Below are 22,819 nucleotides of genomic sequence, written 5' to 3'. Positions count from 1 at the left end.
TGAGTGATAATGTTCTCGACTTTTTTTGTTACAACGTTCATTTTGTTATTCAAAGTTTGAACTATTTTTTCTTATTATTTTAAACCATTTAATTTAATATGATATGGTTTTTTTTTAAAACACATGTTTTAGTGTTAAATTAGATTATTACGATTACAATAAGCTTTTTCAAATATGTGACCAACTAATAATCATCCCAATAAATACAATTATTTTGAAAATTTTAACAAATTTTGTTTTTCTTTTTTTGCAAAGGGATGCCCCAAAATTAGGATGATATATATGTGGTGTATATGAAATATCACAATTTAAGGTAGGGTAGGGATCCAACATTGTATCGTGCTTCAATATCAATCTGTGGGACCGTTGACTGTTGACTGTATTATTTGAGCTGTACCCTGTAGTACGTTACGCAATGCTCTTAGTACCTAGATTATGACTGTTGACTGCATTACTTCCATTCATCCAAATCCGTGGTATTTGCAGCGCAACAGCAATAATTAATGCTTGTTCATACTTGATATATTGGCCTTCTTCTTCACAATTCCAACCACTTGTTCACATACACACTTTACAAAGCAACAAAAACAGCAAGCATTAGCACAGGCGCATATAGTAGAGCGAGGTACGTTTTTGTTGAAAGTTTTTCTCTTTGTTTATGAATAACTTTTCTTAGCTGTTATTTGTTTTGAATCTATCGATCCTTGACGAAATTATCTGAAAAAAAATGTTTGCTTTGTTACTCGTTGTGGATTGTTCGTCTATGCTCCACATATAAATCAAGTAAATGTTTAAATGAATGACAGTGCCTCCTCATTTCCCTCTTTTGATTATTGAACAATGTTTTGGAGGAATGTTTTTTTTAGGACAGATCACATAGAGATCAGTTCTAGCCTTAATGTCACTGTAGGACTCTGTTTACAACTAATAAATCTCTAATTAAAAGGCACGATATTTTGTTCCTCATCTTTCACAATTTCACATGATGATGAAGATGTTGAAATTAATAATCTATTCCCACTTTCAATCATTTAAAAAAAACCAAGGCTAAGTTGACAAGGGAAGACAAGCAGCAAATTAACTATGAATTTTCATACACATTAATTTACCAACTTCCAATTCTTTTCTAGTCAAACGTGTCATGTGTCCTAAATCCTGAAGGAAACTTTTATAACACTAATTATCTATGGATTATATATGATAATTGAAAAAAGATAGCTAAGCAAGTTAATAATTAATAACTTTTATCAATTTCATTGTCTTTTTTACAGGTCTCGGTAAAAGCTAGAATATTGGAAGATGGAGTTTGTATCTGCAATCAGTGGTCCTATTGTTGAATCTTTAATCACTCCTGTGAAGAAACAGTTGGGATATCTCTTTTCCTCCACAAAACATGTTAGGAACATGAATACTAAAATGAAGCAGCTGGATGGTACAAGCAGTGATGTCAAAAAGCACATGGACGCAAACAATAGAAGTTATCTGGAGATACCTACTCGTGTACCGGGTTGGTTGGAAGAGGTTGAAAAGATTAAAAAAGATGCTCAAAGCATTTCAAGCACCGGGAATGGATGTTTCAACATGAAAATGAGGTATCGAGCAGGTAGGAATGCATTCAAGATTAAGGAGGAGATGGAAAGTCTTATGGATGAAAATAGTAAGATAATTTGGACAGATGCTCCAAAACCTCTTGGGAAAGTGATCTCGAAAATCGCATCCAGTTCTGCACCTTCGGATGGTGACGCGCAAAATCACTTCAAATCAAGAGAGAAGACTTTCAAGGATGCGCTCGGGTTCCTTCAACAAAATCACAAGAGCCAAATGATAGCCATATGCGGAATGGGTGGTGTGGGAAAAACCACGATGATGGAACAACTGAAAAAGACTGCAGGAGATACAAAAATGTTTGATTATGTTCTGAAGGTGGTTATTGGGCAACAGATTAACATATTTTCTGTTCAGCAAGCTTTGGCTGAATACATAAGTCTATCTATATCTGAAATGAATCCAACAACAAGGGCTGAACGTCTTCGTATATCATTTACGAACCTGGCAGAACGAAAACAAAAGGTTTTGGTGATATTAGATGATGTATGGGAGATGATTAAACTCAATGATATTGGACTTAATCCTTTGCCTAACGGCTTCAAGTTATTGCTGACATCACGGTATGAAAAAATTTGCACAGAAATTGCAGCAGGTTATTCAGATTTGAAAATAGTTAGAGTGGAAGTGATGGAAGAGCCCGAAGCACAGAACTTCTTTTGGCAAATTACAGGTTCGTTACAACAACATGATAAGGAGCTCAATAAAATAGGAACAAAGATCGTGAGAAGATGTGGCTTTTTGCCCCTTGCTATTAATCTCATTGCCATTCGTCTTAAGTTTGAAGAAAAGGTTGCATGGAGAGATACACTCCGCCGTTTGGAGAATAAAAATCTTGATTATGTGCAAGAAAGTGTTAAGATAAGCTATGAATATATAAAAGAGGATGAGGAAAAAGAGATCTTTCTTCTTTGTGGCTTGTTTCCTGATGACTTTAATATTCCAATCGAGGAACTCACAAGATATGCATGGGGCCTACGGTTGTTAAATGGGGTTTCTACTTTGGGAGAGGCTAGAGACAGGACAGAGACGCATGTGCACAGTCTCAAAAAAGCAAATTTGTTGATGGATAGTGATTACATTGGGTGTGTCAAAATGCATGATATTGTGCTTGATTTTGTTTTAGGTAGAGTTTCTAAGGGTGCCCATCCATGGATAATCAACCATGGTGATAATTCAAAGTGGAGTAGTGCCGGAATGAGTGAGTCTTGTAACAGAATTTCTATTACTTGCAGGGGTATGTTTGAGTTTCCTAGAGACTTTAAATACCCAAACCTTGCACTTTTGAGACTTATGCATGGAGATAAGTCGCTTACGTTTCCTGAAGATTTTTATCAAAGAATGGAAAATCTTGAAGTTATAGCGTATGAAAATATGCAGTATCCGTTGCTCCCCAGATCACTTCAGTGCTCCACTAGGCTTCGGACACTCATTTTCCATAAATGCTTATTGATGTTTGATTGCTCTGTTATTGGTGAACTCTTGAATTTGGAAGTGCTCAGTTTTGTACATTGCGGGATCACAAAGTTGCAATCCACAATCGGAAATTTGAAGAAGCTAAAGCTACTGGATTTGACAGGGTGTGTAAATCTTCGTATTGATGATGGTGTGTTGAAGAATTTGGTCGAGCTTGAAGAGCTTTATATGAGAGTTGATGATAGAAAGGCAATCAGGTTCACAAATGGAAATCGTGCCGAATTAGCAGAGCTTTCAAAGCACCTTTCTGCATTAGAAGTTGAGTTCTTTGACAACAATGATACGCCCAAGAATATGCTGTTAACTGAACTTAAAAGGTTCAGGATCTCTATGGGATGTGGTTTAGGAGAGAATACTGACAAAAATATGCACTCACTTGAAAACACATTAAGGTTGGTCACTAACAAAGATGAGCTATTGGAATCTAGCATCAATGAGTTGTTTGAGAAAACTGAGGTGCTTTATTTGGAGGTCGATGGTATGAATGATATTGAAGAAGTTTTAGTGGAATATGCTCATCTCCCTCAACAGTCATTTAATAATCTAAGAGTCCTTGATGTTAATAACTGTGAAAACTTGAGGTACCTCTTCACAGTCCCTATTGCAAATGGTTTGGTGAAGCTTGAGCGCCTCACAGTTTCAGATTGCCCTGTTCTGGAAGTACTTGCACATAGTGAGAATGGTGGAGATGGGGCAATTAAGTTTCAGGGGCTAAAGTTTCTAAGATTGGAGATGCTACCAGAGTTGATAGGTCTTTGCAACACTGCTAATGTAATTGAGCTACCACAGCTGGTGGAGTTGGAACTTGATGACCTTCCTAATTTCAGTAGCATTTATCCAGAGAAAACATCTGCAACATCTTCTATGTCCAGTAATGCCTTTGCAATTCAACCATTCTTTAACAAACAGGTACCTCTATATTAGGATTTATGTTGACAGTTTCATAGATTTTCTTTGTAATGAAAATCTGTATTGATTAGATTGTGAATTTGTGATCCCCCAAACAAACTATTTTAAGTTTGATTTCACTACTGATTATCAACATGTCTTAATTATTGTGTAGATGCTGATTCCTAAGTTGGAGAAATTGGGGATTTGGAGGATGGATAAGCTGAAAGAGATATGGCCTTATCAAGTTATAAGTAGCAAAGACGTTAATGCCTGCATGTTGAGAGAGATTGAAGTGAGAAATTGTGATAATCTTGTGAATCTGTTTCCAACCAATCCCATGTCTTTGCTGGGTCGTCTGGAAGAGCTTGTTGTTGAAGAATGTGGAAGCATTGAAGTGTTATTTAACATCGACATGAGTTGTGTTGGTGAAATTGAAGAATACAGTAGCAGCTTGAGACGCATTTGGGTATCTGATTTGGGTAAGCTAATAGAGTTGTGGAGGATGAAAGGTGAAAGTAGCTCTGATATCCTCATCCGTTGCTTTCAAGCTGTTGAAAGTATAGATATACGAATGTGTGAGAGGTTTGTAAATGTATTCACACCGACCGTGGTCAATTCTGATGTGAGAAAACTTATGAATGTGAGTATAGATGGTAGGAGAACTTGGGAAGAAACCAGGGGAAACATTGAATTGGTTCAGAACAACCAAGAGGTATGTGATGTCATTGAGCTTTCTATTTTTATTTCTATTTTGATGCTAGAGCACTTATGTATATGTGTCTCTATACGTACATACATATCACACTACAATTCTACACAATTCTTTGGATGTGTTCACACTTTAAAGTCCAGTAAGATTATTAATTTGCGTGAAGAGATGTATCCTGACAAATTATTTCTAAATCTTTACACTTCAGTATGTGATAAAGAAAAAGTTAAAACTCCAAATTTAAAAACATGGACAAATTACCTATGTCACTACAACACTTTTAAGTTTGGAGAAGTAGTCTATATTTCCCACATTGCTAAGTGTGGATCTGTATTAACCTTCATAATATTATTTGCATATTTATAAGCAAGTTAATGGGGACCAAAATTCCTAAACAATTTAATGGACCTAAACCAAAAAAAAAAAAAAAAAAAAAAAGAGAAGAGATAAACACAGGGACCAATTTTGTAATTTCTTGTGAAAAATATCATTTTTACGTATTTGTGTAAGTGCGTGTATTTTACATATTTATTTGTAGGAGATTTGTAATTATATTTGTTGTTGAGATATGTGCAGATTAATGTTATATCCAAGGCAGAGATCATTTCAGAGGTGGATGGTAATATTCCTGACGTTGAATCCTCAATTCATCCCAAACCTTTTCACGTTAATCACCTTCAAACACTTGATGTAAATGGCTGTAAGGATGTTGAAGTGGTGTTTGAGATAGAGAGTTCCAGTAACAGCAGCAGCAGCACAGATTTCACAACAACTCTGCATAAATATAATCATCAACCGCCACCACTACTACTTCCCCACCTCAAGGTTTTACATTTAGCAGATATGGAGAGGATGAGTGATGTGTGGAAGTGCAATTGGAAGAAACTTGTAATTCCTCAAAACCAATCACAATCCTACTCATTCCACAACCTCACAGTCATAAAAATGGGTCTATGCAATAACATAAAGTACTTATTTTCACCTGTCATGGGCAAACTTCTTCCCAACTTAAAGGAGGTCTGGATAGTTGAGTGTGATGGTATTGAAGAAGTTGTTTCAAATAGAGATATTAATGATGAAAATGAAGAAATAATATCTTCTACTCACACAAACACCTTCTCCTCCTTCCCTCTTCTTGATTTGGTCTTCCTCCAGTCTTTGCCACGCCTAAAGAGTATCGATGGCGGTACTACGATCACAACTACTTCCATCCATGATCAGCTCCAGGTATATTTGATTTCTTTTAAGCAAATCCTTTACATATTCAGTTATTTGTTTATATATATATATATATATATATATATATATATATATATATATATATATATATATTTTTTTTTTTAATATTCTATTCTCCATTAGCTGCTTTATATAACTCCCTAAGCTAATTCTTCTGAACCTAGAAACACAAAATAAATAACTACATACCTAATATTTTTTTTTAAAAGTTTATCCGGTTGCATAGGTCACAAAGTTATTTATGATAAGCATGGTTATAAATCATTTAAAATGTTTTGTATCCAGTTTAATTTAGTTAAATTAACTAATATGGATGGTGGACTCAAACCGGATTGTGAGGGAGAGAAAAAAAATTAATTGATAGATGCATATAAGCCATATCAACATTATTCTTGATTTTTTATTAGGTAATTTGAAAAATGGAACAAAAATGATTTTATTGATGTCTTTTTTGTTGATGCATTTTTTTTTTTGAAAAATATACCAATTATAGCACCAATATGGTGGTCTTGTGTCATTTATTAAAGGCTAAAATGATAGAAATAGCAATTTACTTTCATTTATTTGCTTATAACTAAGAGCATCCTACTTTCATTTTTTCCTATTAAAGCATTGTACTTTCAGAAACCCACCCAATTCTAGCAATGTCATCCAAATACAAAGGATTTCAATTTCTGCAATAGAAAGAAATGAAAGTAGGATGCTATAACAAACGAATAAATGGAAATGCGTTTCTATTTCTTGCATTTAGCCCTTCTTTTGTACAGATAAGTAAAATTCATAGCTATAAATCTAGGTGAAATATTTGTATATTTTATGGTTTATATCATGCTTGCATTTGTTTATATCTCATATTCATTGTCTTTTTTAGTTTTGAAGATGAGACTAACCATTATAATGACCACCATGTCCACTTCCGGTGTCATACTTTGATTCTGCATGAGAAATATATGTTGATTAATTGCTAATCAAAGTCTGTTCATTTTGAAGTTTTAATTTGAATAAATGCTACTTAGTTGTGTTAATTAGCACCTTTATGTATTCAATTATTTGTTTTATTTCTTTTTTTAATATTCTCTTCTCCATTAGTTGTGTGATATAACTCCATAAGCTAATATTTCTGAAGCTGGAAAGACAAAAATGAATAACTACATGCATAATATTTAATAGTTTTTTCATTTGCGTAGGTCATTAAATTGATTTATGATAAGACTGGATTGTGAGGAAGAGAAAAAAATTGATTGATTGATGTATATAAGTCATGAAAAATAGAACAAAAATGATTTTATTGATGCATTTTTTTTTTGTTTCCTAGCATGCGCTAGTTTGGCTTAATAAAATTCGGTTTGCTGTTTAAAAGAATTTTTTTTTTTTTTTTTTGCTGACATTAAACAAAAGAGTATGAAACTTTACATAACTGTATCTAGTGTGCCAACTGAAAATATATAAATACAATATGTGGCAAAAGGCTCCTGTTTACAACTTCTTTTGTACCAGAAAAGTGTCATATATAAAATATTAACTTTCTGACATTGAACTATTATAGAGTCAAATGTCAAGATTGTCAATTTTGGAAATATCTCTAGATCTTAATTTATCAAGTATAATTAACCAGGTCTTTACTGAAAAGGACTCCCTTGAAAAATCTTTGTTCTAAAAATGCTTTCGATCTATTTAGAATATTAGAATTAAGATAGATTTTACAATATACAATTAATGAAAATTCATAGATGTATAATAAATTAACATGAAGAAGATGATGCATGTAATCAGTGCAAGTACGGAAATATAAGCATATTGATTGCAAACTCATTTCTGAATGTTTTTGTTTTCTCACATTGAGGGGGTAATGGGTTATATATAGAGTCCAATGATATTTGTTTTCGCTTCATAAATAAATCATGGCACTATACTAATTTTGAATTGGGTATATTTTAGTCATTTTTTTTGTTCAGCATACTTTCCTTTATTTTCTTATTATAAAATCCTACTTTCATTTCTTCCAGTTATAGCATCATACTTTGAAAAATATACCCAATTATACATGGCTACAATGGCCTGAAAAGAAAAGTTGAAAGTAGAATGCTATAAATGGGTGGATTTTGAAAGTACCTATATGAAAGTAGCAATTTATTTTCATCGATTTGCTTATCAGATCATCTTACTTTCACTTTTTCCTATTAAAGCATTCTACTTTAAGACACCCACCCAATTATAGCAATGTCATCTAAATACAAAGGATTTTCGTTGCTTTAATAGAAAGAAATGAAAGTAGGATGCTTTAATAAAAGAATAAATGGAAATGCGTTGCTATTTCTTCAATACAGACAAGTAAAGTTTAGAGTTACAATATTTTGTATATTTTACGGGTTTTATCATGCTTGTATGTGTTTATACACGTGTTCCTGCAGACACACCTGAAATATATATGTTGATTAATTGCTAATCAAAGTCTGTTCATTTTCAAGTTTTAATTTGAATAAATGCTAATTAATTGTGTTAATTAGCACCCTGGCAGTTTTGTTTTTTCTTGTTTCTATTTTCTTTTTTGTAGCTGTTCAAAATCTCCTGTAAGCCTATATAATTAAGGTCGCTTTTATGATTGATTTAGTGTACCTTTTCTTTCATCCACCATCTACTTGTTCTCTCTTGCCAACAATATAAAGCATAGCATACAACTGATTTCTTGTTTTTAGTTATTTGGCTATATATATAACAAGGGTATTTTGGTCATTTGACAAACCTTCTTCCTTAACGGAGTGGAGTCCAAACACCACGATCTGATTTCTCTTAATTCATTTTTTCACCATAAAATCCAACATGAACTTTGTCTTGTAAACCATTTGAATCTTTCACATGTAGGCCCAGATTTTTTGGCCTAGGTGGTCTTCTATGTTTATGCTGATTCTGTGTCTTTCAGACGTATGCTTCTTATGATCCTTCCACTCTCTTCATGTTGTTGATTCTGTCTGTCACCACCAGAACCTCATAAAAGTTTCTGCTGAGGTGTCATGCCAGTGGTGACCTGGAATTTGTGAAAAGTCCAATGGCATTTATTTTCTCTTCATAAATCATGGCACTCTACTTCAGCTTGCCTTATGAAATCCACCTAAGTTTGGAGAAATATTCTATGCTGACCACTTTGACCTACTATAGCAGGTTAAAGTGGTCACAATAGAAAACTTTGTCAAAGTTGAGTGGCTTTAGTGAAATTAAGTGGACTAAACATTGACAACCTTTTCAATTATGACCACTTTAACCTGCTATAGTAGGTCAAATTTGTCAATATAGAAAGAAATTTTAAACTTGGGTAGGTTTGATGAGCTAAAACTGAAATGGAGTTGTTAAACTGTAAAAAAGATGGCCGAAATATTGTGATTTTTCTGTATATTGCCCTTTTGTAGTTCAACTTACATTGTCGACGTTGTTATTGAACTACCTTAGTTGTGGGAAGCACTTGTGGTTATAACTACATTCTTAGAAACAAATATTGTGTTAGATTGTAGTGTGCATGTACCTAGAAAACAGCTAAGTTTTGTTAATTTAATCAGCTCCATTGATTTTTCATGTGTTGTTGTAGTGTTCTCAAGTCGGTGTTGCTTCTTGGTTCTTATGCCAAAACTCCAAAAAGATTTATATATCAACTTGTCCTGCCCTATCAAGAGTGTTTCCATGGTTTGTAGTGGGACAACTGAATAAGCTTGAAGAGTTGTATATATGGGAATGCAAATCAATGGTGGAGATATTTGAAAGTAAAGAAATAAACAAAGATGGTGTTGATAGTACTACGAATGTTGGTGATGGAAGTGATGATACTTGTACTGCAATCACCCTCCCAAGGTCGGCAAATATGACTCTGCTTCAATTGCCCAACCTAACAATATTGCACATCAAAAAATGTGAAGTTTTGGAATATATATTCACAAGTTCCACACTTGAAAGCCTCAAGCAACTCAAAGAATTGACTGTAGCAGAATGCAAGGCAATGCAAGTGATTGTGAAGGAAGACACAGAGCACACAGAAAAATCTAAATCTATTATAGTCTTCCCACGTCTCAAGTCCCTTACACTTGTAGATTTACCAGATCTCAAGGGTTTCTTCTTGGGGACGAATGAGTTCAGGTGGAAAGCATTGGAAAAGGTTAAGATTTATGGCTGCCCACAAATGATGAATTTCACATCTGGTCACTCCATGACTCCGAAGCTCAACTACATACATACAGCCTACGGCAAGCATAGTCTTGAATGTGGCCTCAACTTCCATTTGACCAATGCTACACAAGAGGTATGTTGTTACTTTACTTCATCATTTAAACAGATGATCAGCATGTCGTTTTATGATGTTCAACATATTATTTGCATACAAAAATTAGGTGGCAGGTTGATATTTGTATACCAGAAGGAAACATAAAACAAAACCAAATGAAAATACATATATAACCACTTCCCTTTTTTATATCCATGAAAAGCTATGAAAATATGCAATCTTATTTTTTTATTATAAATTAATATTTCATTCCTAAGATATTAAGTTGTCTCTTATGTTACGAAAGATGTTATATTCACTCATTCATAAGTTAAGCCACGTATTTTTTAAGTCAAGCTGTTAGATGAGCTAATATATCATATATATCGTTTTTATCCAATTTAATCCCATCATCTAACATATTTTATAAATATTGTGATGTTAGTTATTACTTAATCAAGTTGTTCTTTTCTTTCTCATCTTTTACAAGCGAAACATTTATGAAGCGTTTATTACCTAAAATTGATGAAAAGAGTATAGTTGAGATGATTGTAAAAGTATTAAGTATATTATCAACATATCATTTGTTGTATTTGACAATGCAATAAAAAACACAATAACATAATTATTATTTTTTTCCTTAAAAAATTGGATGTAAATATTCAGTACATGAAAAATTACCCTTTTTGAAGTAACCAAACACTTAACTTTTACTTTTTATTTTATCCCCCCCCCCCCCCCACACACACACACACACACACACACACACAAACTATAATTTTTACTTTTAATCGATAACAATCTAAATTATTTGAACAAATGCAATATATAAATCAGAAATTTTCTTCACAGTGCTCATCTTCACAAAAAATAATGTAAGCAGTGTCATAAACTAGGTTGTTGATTGGAAATACATGTTGGCTCATTGAAGAATAACAGAACTTGAAATCCTTTAATATGTTTGTAATATTAAAGGTATTTTTCTTTAATAATTGTCGTGTTTGTGATTATCTATCTATGTTTGATTTTTCTTAGCAGACTCAACTTCCTATGTGCTCTACTCCAGATTTGATAAAGCTACTTCAGTTCCCTTGGTCTTTTTCAAATTTAGTTGAAGTAGATGCACAATGGAGTGACAAATTATTGAAAAGCCGCATAATTTTTCCATGCAACGAGTTGCTTAATTTGAAGAATCTTGAAAAGCTTTCTATTACCATGAAGTATGCTGAATCTAAAATAGAGGAGGTATTTGAAGTAGCAGAAGGGACAAATGAAGATGTGGATATTGAAACACAATCTGTTGTGGCATTTCAAAAGCTAAAAGAGGTGACTTTGGGTAGATTAAATAATCTGAAGCATATGTGGAAGAGCAATCGGTGGATAGTGTTGAACTTTCCAAACCTTACAAAGGTCTCAATTGAAAGTTGTAAGCTTCTTGGACACGTTTTTAGTAGTTGCATGGTTGGTAGTCTATTGCAGCTCCAAGAGCTACAAATAAGTAAGTGCGAGAGTATGGATGTGATTGTGAAGCAAGTTGAAGATTCCGAAACCAGACCGACTACTACTGAGGTTGTGTTCCCTTGTCTCAAATCCATAACACTTCGCAACCTTCCAAATCTCATGGGATTTTTCCTGGGGAAGGAGTCTTTTGAATGGCCATTATTAGATACTTTGGAAATCAAAAATTGCCCAAAAATAACAGTTTTCACAAATGGGCAATCAACTACTCCGGAGCTGAAGTTAATAGATACAACTTTTGGATTGTGTCATGCAACGGAAGACCCAAACTCTTTCATAAAGACCAAACAAGAAGAGGTATATGGTGTCTCCTTTGGTTATTAGTAACAGATTAATATGTTTGATCCAACAAAAAACTTACATTACTCTCCGATTTACAACTTGTTGTAATCTCCTACAGGGATGGCAGTTCTAGAGGAACATTTGAATTCACACGTGCAGTTTGGCTCATTTTGAAGTTATATAGCACAGGTAAGATTACATCGTACACTTGTTTCCTTCTTCCTAATCATGTACATGTTTCTCTACCTTAATTATCTGATCATTGAATTGACTTGTAATCAGAGTTGCTTGCTTAATATTTCAATTCGAATTATTGAATTTCTTGTTTCATGTAATCTCATGTTATGATGTGTCCATTTCTTCTATTTGATTAAGATGTGACTAACTTAGCAATAATTACACAAGTTTTTTTTGGTTGGTTTGTACATATTCAATTATTTTAAATAATGCGCAAATTCATCCATAGATGAAACTCTCTTAGCACATACCGGACAAGAAAGAAAAGAAAAAGAATGAATAACATAAAACTGCCCTTAATTCAACAGATCTGTGTTCTTTATTTTTATGAACACCAAGTGTTTGATAAAATTCTTCAATGGCACCTCTTGTAAGTTGAGTGTATTTTTTATTTATTTTTTACTGAAATAGCCTCACTAGCAATTTGTCCTATCTATGATACATTTGTTGTTCCTGTTATTATACCAAAGATAAGAAAATTGGATAATAGAGTCCACAATCTCACTCTGCCTTATCTTTCCTCTAGCAAACACTTTTTATTTTTTTAATTTTTTTATTTTTTTTATTTTTTTTATTTCTGAACCTCCAGATATACCAAATAGAAGTATAGACCACAGTATCCAAGACAACTTTCTTTTTCGAAGCAATAGGCAACTGATCCACCAACACAAACAAATCAGGAACGGAATCAAAAGGAATTTGTGAAATCTCCAACCATTTAAAAATCTCAAACCAACTCCTAGCAACAACCTCACATTTAACAAACAAATGATCTCGTTGCTCAACCTCCACATTACAAATAGTGTACAAATGCCAAAGTTCTGTTTTCATTTTCTTGAGTTAACTTTCAGGCATCTAGAAAATGCTACTGTACAAATGCCAAAGTTCGTGGTCAAGATAATATTGATGAGAAATGGTACCTTTTTATCTGTTAATCTTTGCATCTACATTTTATTTTCCACTTCTTATGTATGTTGTTTTATGATAATGTAGTAAGCTACTTCTTAAGGAGCGAGGACAAAACAAATGTGGTTGCCCAGAATTCTTGTGAGTTTTTTTTTGTGTTTTTATTTTTGTTGTCCATATACCTTTTTCTTGTACTTTTAGTAGGATTCCATTAAAATTTATAACCAACCATGGTTTCTTACAGGAACGCAAAAAAGATCAGAGCACACCCGTCTGTCAAAAAAGGAGGCTGCTATGAACTCCATGATATCAAAGTGTTGATATCATGTGATGTCTTTCACATCCTGCTGATTGCTAGTATTGTGTGACCATGCATGTGTGATATTCAAGTGGCAGAAAAAAAGAGATACAACGATGCTTTTAAATCCTCTAAAAACCTTCTTAGTGGCAGCTAATGGTATTGTCAGCAAGCTTTCAGAGCTCTTAATCAGGCAGCAGGTTTCACATCTCCCAGTTGAATCATGTTTATGAATAACTAGAATTTTTAAATTCTTATATAGTTTTTGCTGTTTCTATTAGGAGCTTATTTTATATTATGTTTTAGCTCAATGCTTTCTTACAGTGTAACTTTGATCTTCTGTAGGCCGTTGCATTCGACACAGGTCAGACTATGGAGCCATAATCTTCCTAGGTAGTTCTCTCTCTTTCTCTCTCCCCCCTGATATGTTTCTATGTTTATGTTCTCCTTTTTTCACAACAGATTGATTTTATTTGCCTACAAATACCAAATTAATTCCTAAATATTTTGCAAGCAGATGAGCGATTTCGTCAAGAAAGAAACTTAACATACATTTCAAAGTGGATAAGGAAATCCATTAGACAATATGACAATTTTGACCAGTCATTGGAAGGATTAAAGTCCTTTTTCAAGAACATCAAGGTTCTTTCTCTGACAATGTACCTTTTCACATTTTGGTTTGAATGCAAGAAATAGCAACATACTTTTATTTATTTGTTTATTATAGTAATTTTACTTTCATTTCTTCGCATTACAATTTTATAGCAGTGTTGTACATATACAAAGCAATTTTCATTAATATAATCAAGTAGTTTTTTCAAAGTACAATGTATTGATAAGAAAAAATGGAAAGTACGATGTTGTAATAAAAAGAAAAGAAACTGGGATGCTATAATAAACAAATAAATGAAAGTATGTTGCTATTTCTTGCATTTATGTATCCAACAACGCATCTTTTTGCTAGCTAGGATTTTCATCACTAACAAAGCTGTTCCTCATTTTGTGAAACAATGGAAGAACAGGTTGAGAATGATGCAAAAGAGGTGGTTGATGTTGAAGTCATTGATGTAGAGGAGCCAAGAAACCTCTTCACAGAAATGATGAACCATAAAATTATAAGTAACCCCAAACCAAAAGGACCAAGATCTATGTCAGATGCTGTTATTTCACCACCTGAAATATTAACAAATAAAATAAAAAAGTTTCCAATTACAAGTAAAAAGTTTCACTGCCCCTCCCCCAAAACAGAATCTAGACCTCAGGAAACAATTAGGGGAGTGAAAAAGAGTGACAGCAATACTGGTATAACTTACACTGACTCCAAAGGTGATTTGGAGACACAAAACAGGTATTTTAAACTCGTTATTTTATCTAGGCGTCTTGTTCTTTCAATCATTGAAATAAAACGAGTTAGTTACAAGAATGGTCCTTGTGTTATTATACCCACTGTTGCATATTCAGTCCAATGTTTTTTTTTATTTCTGTTTAAAATTGGTCCCTAACATTGGTTTTTGTTTCTGATCTGTCACTGATCCATGTAAAATGACCTCTAACAATAGTTTAAAATAAACAAATTATAGAAAAGTTAAAAAGAAGAGTCAAATTACATTTTTGTTCCTTGAGTATGGTTGCTTTTTGCAATTTTGGTACTAAAAGGTTTTCTTTTGCATTTTTGGTCCTTATTTGACATTCGTGTAATGTTTTTGGTCCCAATTCCAAATTAAGTGGCCATTTTGGTCTATGGGTGTGATTTTTGCAATTTCGATCCCAAAAATAGCCCATTTTACTAGGAACAGGGACAAAAAAAACGTTACACAAATCTTAAATAAGGACCAAATTAGCATGGCAACCTTTTGGGATCAAAATTAAAAACATGAGCTATACTCAGGGACCAAAAATGCAATATACTTTAAAAAGAAACATATAAGGGTAGAAAAGTCATTTTCTAATAAAAGTTGGACTGAACCTGAGGTTTTGGGTATAACACAGGGAATGTTCTTGTAATTACTCTAAAAAAGAATAGAAGTTGGTAACAGATGTTTGTCTTATGTTGGGTGCAGGTTTCCATCGCCACCATCATTTAATATATCTCATGATGACGATTTCGACTTAACCATTGTTCATAAAACCCCTAGAAATGACGATAATGCCCTTGACCATGAATATGAACCACCCATTGTGAAGGAAACACCAATCAAGAACAGTTACCCTGCTACTCTTGAATCTGTCTCCGAGTCAACCTTAATCCAATCAAAGTTTCCCACTCGTTCCTTTTCTTCCCCTTGTTCCACTTCAGCTTCTGAATGCATGAACACAACAACACCCAAAAAACAACAAATCTCTCAAAACAATTCACCTCTAGATTCAAGTGTCAATTCCCATTTTCATAAAAGAAGAAAGTCTTCAGCTTTTGCATCAGTCAAGATGGCCCAGTTTGATTCCCCTGAAGAAACCATGAATCTTGGTGATGAAACCAAAAAATATCTAAAAATATCGTGTTCACTCTGTAAAAATCCGCTGGGTCTTGCGGAAAATGACTATTCTGTCCCTTGTTCTTTGATGTCGTTATCTAAAGTGCATTTGGTGTCAAGTTGGAAAGGGAGAGAAAAGGGTGGGACAAGTGTAGCTGTTGTGGTGTCTGATGTTTCATGTGTTGATGGGAGAATTTGGAAAAGAAGTGGTGATGAAGGAATATGGAGTAAAGAAGATGGCTGTGTATTTAATATGATTTTCTGCCCTTTCTGTATTGATCAAGACAATTGCCTTGGGTTACATGTTGTGGCAACTGATTCATCCAATGTGCAGCTTTTAAACAAGGTATGATATCAGTTCATACTGTTATAATATCTTGTCGCATATCCGTTTGATAGTTATTGAGGGCATATTGGTCATTTTGCTAGTTTATGTTTTGGGAGTTGGGATGTATTGAATATGATCACAAAATCTCTTTGATCCTTTAGAGATATACAACCAACTTATATAACTTTTCTATATGCAGGTGCTCTTTTATTCTGACAGACTAGAAATCCAACATATCCATACATCAACAACAAATAAGGTAATTTTGCATACGTGTCAAATCGAAAGCGACTCTCCAAAAAAGTTTGCAACTTTTTTCTTGTTGAAATCAATCACAAAGTCCCAGTCCAATACATACCAAATGCAGTGCAACATGTTTTGTTCTATAGTGTCATGTGTAACAAACTCGACTTTAATTGTAGGAAGAATCACCATCTATTGTTACAAGTTTGAGTAAAAGTGTGCTACAAAATCCGTTTGAGAAATTTGCCTACACATCTCCACAAACCAACTCAATAGGTTGGACTTGGAGAACCACAAAATCTAAGGTCAAAAATTGTCTGATATTCTGTTATTTATAGATTCGTTAAATGTGTTTTAAATTCTAGTTAAAGTTAAACTATGTTTGTTGATCATGCAGATGAGATTACCAAAGAAAGTCCTAGTATCCACTACCAAATATTGATGCCTAACCTTACATGTAAATTCTTAATCATTGCTAAATTGGTTTTAAACCTATTTTGGAAATTTAGGATTTATGGTTATTATTATTAACTTCGTGATGCATTTGAGGTGTATGACCAATAAAATGTGACTATTGTAGTTGTAACATTCTTTATGACCAGCCATAGTTTTAATTTTGTTGTTTATAATGTTGTTTTCCTGCATTGGACATCTTAGATAATCAACTCTAACATGTGTTTATTAAAGAGATAATATTTTGATGTGGGAAGTTGGAATGATCAAATGATTAGTATTTAGTAGGTTAAGTGTTTTTAATGGTAAGTAAAATATTTTTTACTATAAAATAGCCGACAAGACCATAAAAGTAATATTTTGCTACACATGAAAGTATATTTCACTAATTCAACCATTTAAACCCTTGGTCCAAGAAAACCAATGGGACCATTATGGACTATGAAAAAGAGAATGCAGAAATGATGAAAGAAATATCTTACTTAAATTTGTATCACTCTTTATTGTCTATTCATTTCCTATTTTCCTATTTGTTTTTCATTTTTCATCAGGCTTCATGATTTTTGTAGATGGTGGTCTCTTCTAGTGAGGCCACACATTAAATTTATGTAAATTTGTGCGTTCAAATTTTAAAAGTCATTCGGACGTATTTGCTATTGATATTTGTTTATTTTGGTTATCATTAATATGGCTCAAAAGGAAAAGGACAACTCTTTGCAGTTAGATAAAAAAAATTGTGATCAAATTTATTGTGACTATGTTGGCGAAATATGAAACAACTAAAGAAGTTTGCAATCACTTGTACATATTGTATACTTAGTCTAATTTTGATAAGTGGTACCGGTTAAAGTCATATATTAAAGCACTTCAATGTAATACTATGAGTGTCCAAGAGAGAAGAGTAACATTTGGCTTTGATAGCATTACGATTTGAATTTGAAGGATCATATGGAATAATCTTTCATTCTACTCTGCTTCCCACTATTCACTTGGTTGTTCATGAATTGATTGTTGAGATCTTAAGTCTCAAGTTTATAATGGGCATAAGCATCTCCTACTTTTAATGTTTTTGTTGTTTTGAAACGAACTTATGCTAGAAACCAGTTTAGCCCAATTCTTAAAGTTGCTTCTAATGAATGAGTTTTTTTATAAACAAAAAAGCCATTGGAAATCTCAGTGCCACTGTTAATAAGGAAAAATAGCAACAACGTTCTCTGTAGCAAAACATACCATTTGGACCCTTTCAGCCACTCTTTTAGTCCTACTGTGTGGACATCCCATTCATTATAGTTTATTTCACCTTTGATAAAGATTGATCCTCATATTATCATTACATACTATTTGCTTTGGATCCTCAAGTTTTTGAGTAGTCCATACAGTTCCTGGCTTCCAATCTTGATGTCATATCATAGGTATTTCTTTGTCCGGTACTTTAGATATCCCTTCATCCTTATGGATCTTGGATTCTTGTGTTGATTTGTCTTCTTTTCGCTTGAGTCGGTCGTTTTCTAATTTGTATCTTTGGCATTCATGTAACACCCGGATTTTTAATACAAAGTACATCCAAAAATTTCATTTTTAATTTACAATTCATAACAAATCTAGTGTATATTCATATTAATAAATCAACACAAGAAGTTATCAAGACAATCTTACAATATTCTCGTGTAAGAATCTAAGTCGTGCACTACCAACTCCATGTCGTGCTACTAAGTTTATTTGAACATGAAATACACACACAACAAAATGGTAAGGTACAACTAGATTAGTGAGTAACCAGATAAACAAGATATATATTAGTTACACAACTATATATATATATATATATATATATATATCATCAGCGCTATTCAATCAACCAACGTACACTCGAATAAAATGTTAGTATATAATTCTCCAATAATCAGATTTACATCTCTCTAAGCTGCTTTTTAAACCATTAATTATCCTTTTTAAACCATTAACTATCCTTAATAGACTTACAACCACACACGCTACTATCAATTCCACATAACCTCTCCTTAGTAGTATCAATACTATACAAACTACAAATTTATTCAATCAACATTACTCTTACTGACATTACAACCATACAAATTTTCACTACAATATATTCTTTCGCAAATATAGTATGTTGATTTCCAAAGCTACTATTAACTTGCAATTCTCCAATAACAATACACAATATAATATTACGGCCACCAAAGTTGCTATTGACCAATAAGGTTTCAACCTATGGTATTACGACCAATGTTTTAAAAACCGGTTTTTCAGTTGAACCGCTACGGTGACCGGTTTCCGGTTCGACTGACGGGTCAATCGGTTTTTATAATTTTCGTTTTTTTTTTTCTATTTTCCTACACACACACACACACACACACACACACACACATATATATATATATATATATATATATATATATATATATCATGAATTTGGTGTTTACAAGTTAAAACATTAAAAATATACAAAAAAATAAGTTATAGATCAATCCAAGTACATTAAAATAACACATAACAATAAGTTTTAGTGTCGTACATCAATTCATATACGTCAAATAGAAAATAAAGTTTAATATCGAAACAAAATATAGTTTTAGATGAATACAAACACATCAAAAAAATTTATAACATTACCATATGTTTTTATTTTGAGAAAATTAAATAGATTTGAAAAAAAATCACCAAAGTTTATTATACAAATAGTTATTGTCTATGTGTTTTTATTTGGTTTAACCGGTTCAACCGGTTTATTTTGACCGATTCAACCGGGTTTTTTTTCTAAAAACCAGCCGGTTCAATCCGGTTCAAAAATCGACGTAAAACCGGTGATAGTTGAACCGCTTCTTCCCCCGGTTCCCGGTCCAACCGGTTCGATCGGCCGGTTCAAACCGGTTTTTAAAACATTGATTACGACCACCAAGGCTACCACAGTTGTCAATTTACACCTATGATATTACGGCCATCATAGCTACCACATAATCCAATGCTAACATAAAAACATTTATACATCCTCTTAACCTCATGGTGTTACAATCACCAAGACCACCACTAGTAACTAGAGGTGACTTGAAACCCCTTAAAAGGGTATATGTGAACAAATTAAACAAAATATCCGGATTTAATGAACCCAAAAGTCATCAAAGGGTAAATCCGAACATTTCTTGAAAACTTAAGTGTAACGCCCCGATTCCCAGGTATTATTTAAATAAGAATTTTTGGATGAAGCTCTACTCGACGAGTAGGTCGATCGACTCGTCGAGTAGCAGCGAGGGTGGGATCGCGTGTTAAGTGACCTACTCGACGAGTCCACTTTGGGACTCGGCGAGTAGGGGCTGGCAGATGAAACCCTAAATCCCGGGGTTTGCACCCCTATTTAAAGGAGCCTTAGCCTCCTTTGGCCTCTTTGCAGTCCTTGAGAGCTCTTAAAACCCTAATATGTGAGTGTATTTGAATAGCTTTCTATTACCATGAAGTATGCTGAATCTAAAATAGAGGAGGTATTTGAAGTAGCAGAAGGGACAAATGAAGATGTGGATATTGAAACACAATCTGTTGTGGCATTTCAAAAGCTAAAAGAGGTGACTTTGGGTAGATTAAATAATCTGAAGCATATGTGGAAGAGCAATCGGTGGATAGTGTTGAACTTTCCAAACCTTACAAAGGTCTCAATTGAAAGTTGTAAGCTTCTTGGACACGTTTTTAGTAGTTGCATGGTTGGTAGTCTATTGCAGCTCCAAGAGCTACAAATAAGTAAGTGCGAGAGTATGGATGTGATTGTGAAGCAAGTTGAAGATTCCGAAAACAGACCGACTATTACTGAGGTTGTGTTCCCTTGTCTGAAATCCATAACACTTTCCAAACTTCCAAATCTCATGGGATTTTGCCTGGGGAAGGAGGCTTTTGAATGGCCATCACTAGATACTTTGGAAATCAAAATTTGTCCAAAAATAACAGTTTTCACAAATGGGCAATCAACTACTCCAAAGCTAAAATTAATAGATACAACTTTTGGATTGTGTCATGTAACAGAAGAACCCAACTCTTTTATAAAGACCTATCAACAAGAGGTATGTGGTGTCGCCTTTGGTTATTATTAACAGACTAATGTTTTTTCCAACAAAAACTTTACATTACTCTCTAATTTACCACTTTGTTGTAATCTCCTACAGGGATGGCAGTTCTAGAGGAACATTTGAATTCACACGTGCAGTTTGGCTCATTTTGAAGTCAGCTATATAGCATAGGTATGATTACATCGTACACTTGTTTCCTTCTTCCTAATCATGTACATGTTTCTCTACCTTAATTATCTGATCATTGAATTGACTTGTAATCAGAGTTGCTTGCTTAATATTTCAATTCGAATTATTGAATTTCTTGTTTCATGTAATCTCATGTATGATGTGTCCATTTCTTCTATTTTATTAAGATGTGACTAACTTAGCAACAATTACACAAGTGTTTTTTGGTTGGTTTGCACATATTCAATTATTTTAAATAACGCATAAATTCAGGGGTTGAAGGTGCATAGAATGATAATCCATAGATGAAACTCTCTTAGCACATACCGGACAAGAAAGAAAAGAAAAAGAATGAATAACATAAAACTGCCCTTAATTCAACAGATCTGTGTTCTTTATTTTTATGAACACCAAGTGTTTGATAAAATTCTTCAATGGCACCTCTTGTAAGTTGAGTGTATTTTTTATTTATTTCTGAAATAGCCTCACTAGCAATTTATCCTATCTATGATACATTTGCTGTTCCTGTTATTATACCAAAGATAAGAAAATTGGATAATAGAGTCCACAATCTCACTCTGCCTTATCTTTCCTCTAGCAAACACTTTTTTATTTCTAAACCTCCCAGATATACGAAATAGAAGTACAGACCACAGTATCCAAGACAACTTTCTTTTTCGAAGCGATAGGCAACTGATCCACCAACACAAACAAATCAGGAACGGAATCAAAAGGAATTTGTGAAATCTCAAACCATTTAAGAATCTCAAACCAACTCCTAGAAACAACCTCACATTTAACAAACAAATGATCTCGTTGCTCAACCTCCACATTACAAATAGTGTAAGTTGAGTGTATTAATGTTTTTTTTTTTTTGTGTATAAAAGCACTTCATTCTTGAAGAAGTGAGTCTCAACTGCAAATGCTTTATTAGCAAAGATCATAAAGCTCTGTTTTGTTTTCAATCTCTGAAATAAAAAGAACGAAATTTGGTTATAGATATCTTCTTATGTTCTGTGCAGGTTTTTATCGTCGCCTTCAATGAATATATCTCATGACGATTTCAAATAAACCATTGTTCATGAAAGCCTGAGAATTACGATAATGCCCTTGACTATGAGCCACCCAGTATGAAGGAAATACCAATCAAGAAAACCAATGGGACCTGTATGGACTATGAAAAAGAGAATACGGAAATGACAGATGTTGAAATGATGAAGGCAATATCTTATTTTTGTATCACTCTTTATTTTCTATTCTTTTCCTATTTTTTTCGTTTTTCATTAGGGTTCATAATTTTTGTTGATGGAGGCTTCTCATAGTGAGGTTACACATTAATATTATGTAAATTTGTGAGCTCAAATGTTAACATTCAGTCAATGCTTCAATTTGTTATTACACTTAGCAAGCAAAAACTACATTTGTTTGTATGGCTTCATCATCTTTGGTGCAATACTTTTGTAAATTTAAAAGAGGAAACGAAGAAAAACATATCTAAAGTTCGTATTTTGTTGATGATATTTTTCCGTTAAAGTAAGATTGATACTTATTCAAATGTATTTGCTACTGGTATTTATTTATTTTTTTTTTTATTTTGGTTACTGTTAATGTCAATAACTCAGTATGGCTCATAAGGATGCCTCTCTGCAATGCATTAGTCTTCAACTAGATGG

The 22,819-nt window shown here is 33.3% G+C and overlaps 1 protein-coding gene across 6 annotated transcripts; it reads left to right on the top strand.

Annotated features, from left to right (window-relative positions):
- Nucleotides 1-487: 487 nt before the first annotated feature.
- On the top strand, nucleotides 488-22,587 carry LOC145085925 (disease resistance protein At4g27190-like). Of its 6 annotated transcripts, none has more exons than XR_013700245.1 (13): nucleotides 488-625; nucleotides 1,272-3,990; nucleotides 4,145-4,684; nucleotides 5,258-5,908; nucleotides 9,501-10,205; nucleotides 11,205-11,981; nucleotides 12,085-12,155; nucleotides 12,793-13,119; nucleotides 13,197-13,250; nucleotides 13,354-13,607; nucleotides 13,753-13,800; nucleotides 13,925-14,049; nucleotides 14,430-14,451. XR_013700245.1 is itself a non-coding variant. In XM_079023616.1 (7 exons), the coding sequence occupies exons 2-7, from the start codon at nucleotides 1,300-1,302 to the stop codon at nucleotides 21,087-21,089; spliced, it is 5,382 nt and encodes a 1,793-aa protein (XP_078879742.1). In that variant the 5' UTR covers nucleotides 488-625; nucleotides 1,272-1,299; the 3' UTR covers nucleotides 21,090-21,273. The 6 variants fall into 6 exon arrangements, 1 of the variants encoding a protein (XP_078879742.1); XR_013700242.1 differs by having other exon boundaries at nucleotides 11,202-11,981; nucleotides 13,055-13,119; XR_013700241.1 differs by having other exon boundaries at nucleotides 11,202-11,981.
- Nucleotides 22,588-22,819: the final 232 nt, after the last annotated feature.

This window comes from Lactuca serriola, chromosome 2, assembly GCF_051521515.1.
Source record: "Lactuca serriola cultivar US96UC23 chromosome 2, Lser_US96UC23_V15, whole genome shotgun sequence".
Classification (NCBI taxonomy): domain Eukaryota; kingdom Viridiplantae; phylum Streptophyta; class Magnoliopsida; order Asterales; family Asteraceae; genus Lactuca; species Lactuca serriola.
The sequence above is the reverse complement of the archived record's forward strand: the minus strand, read 5'-3'. Positions and strand labels throughout refer to the sequence as shown.

Coding starts and splice junctions, on each gene's coding strand:
- LOC145085925 (XM_079023616.1), top strand. CDS start 1,300: ATGGAGTTTGTATCTGCAATCAGTGGTCCTATTGTTGAATCTTTAATC. Junction 3,991..4,144: donor AACCATTCTTTAACAAACAG/GTACCTCTATAT, acceptor ATTATTGTGTAG/ATGCTGATTCCTAAGTTGGA. Junction 4,685..5,257: donor TGGTTCAGAACAACCAAGAG/GTATGTGATGTC, acceptor AGATATGTGCAG/ATTAATGTTATATCCAAGGC.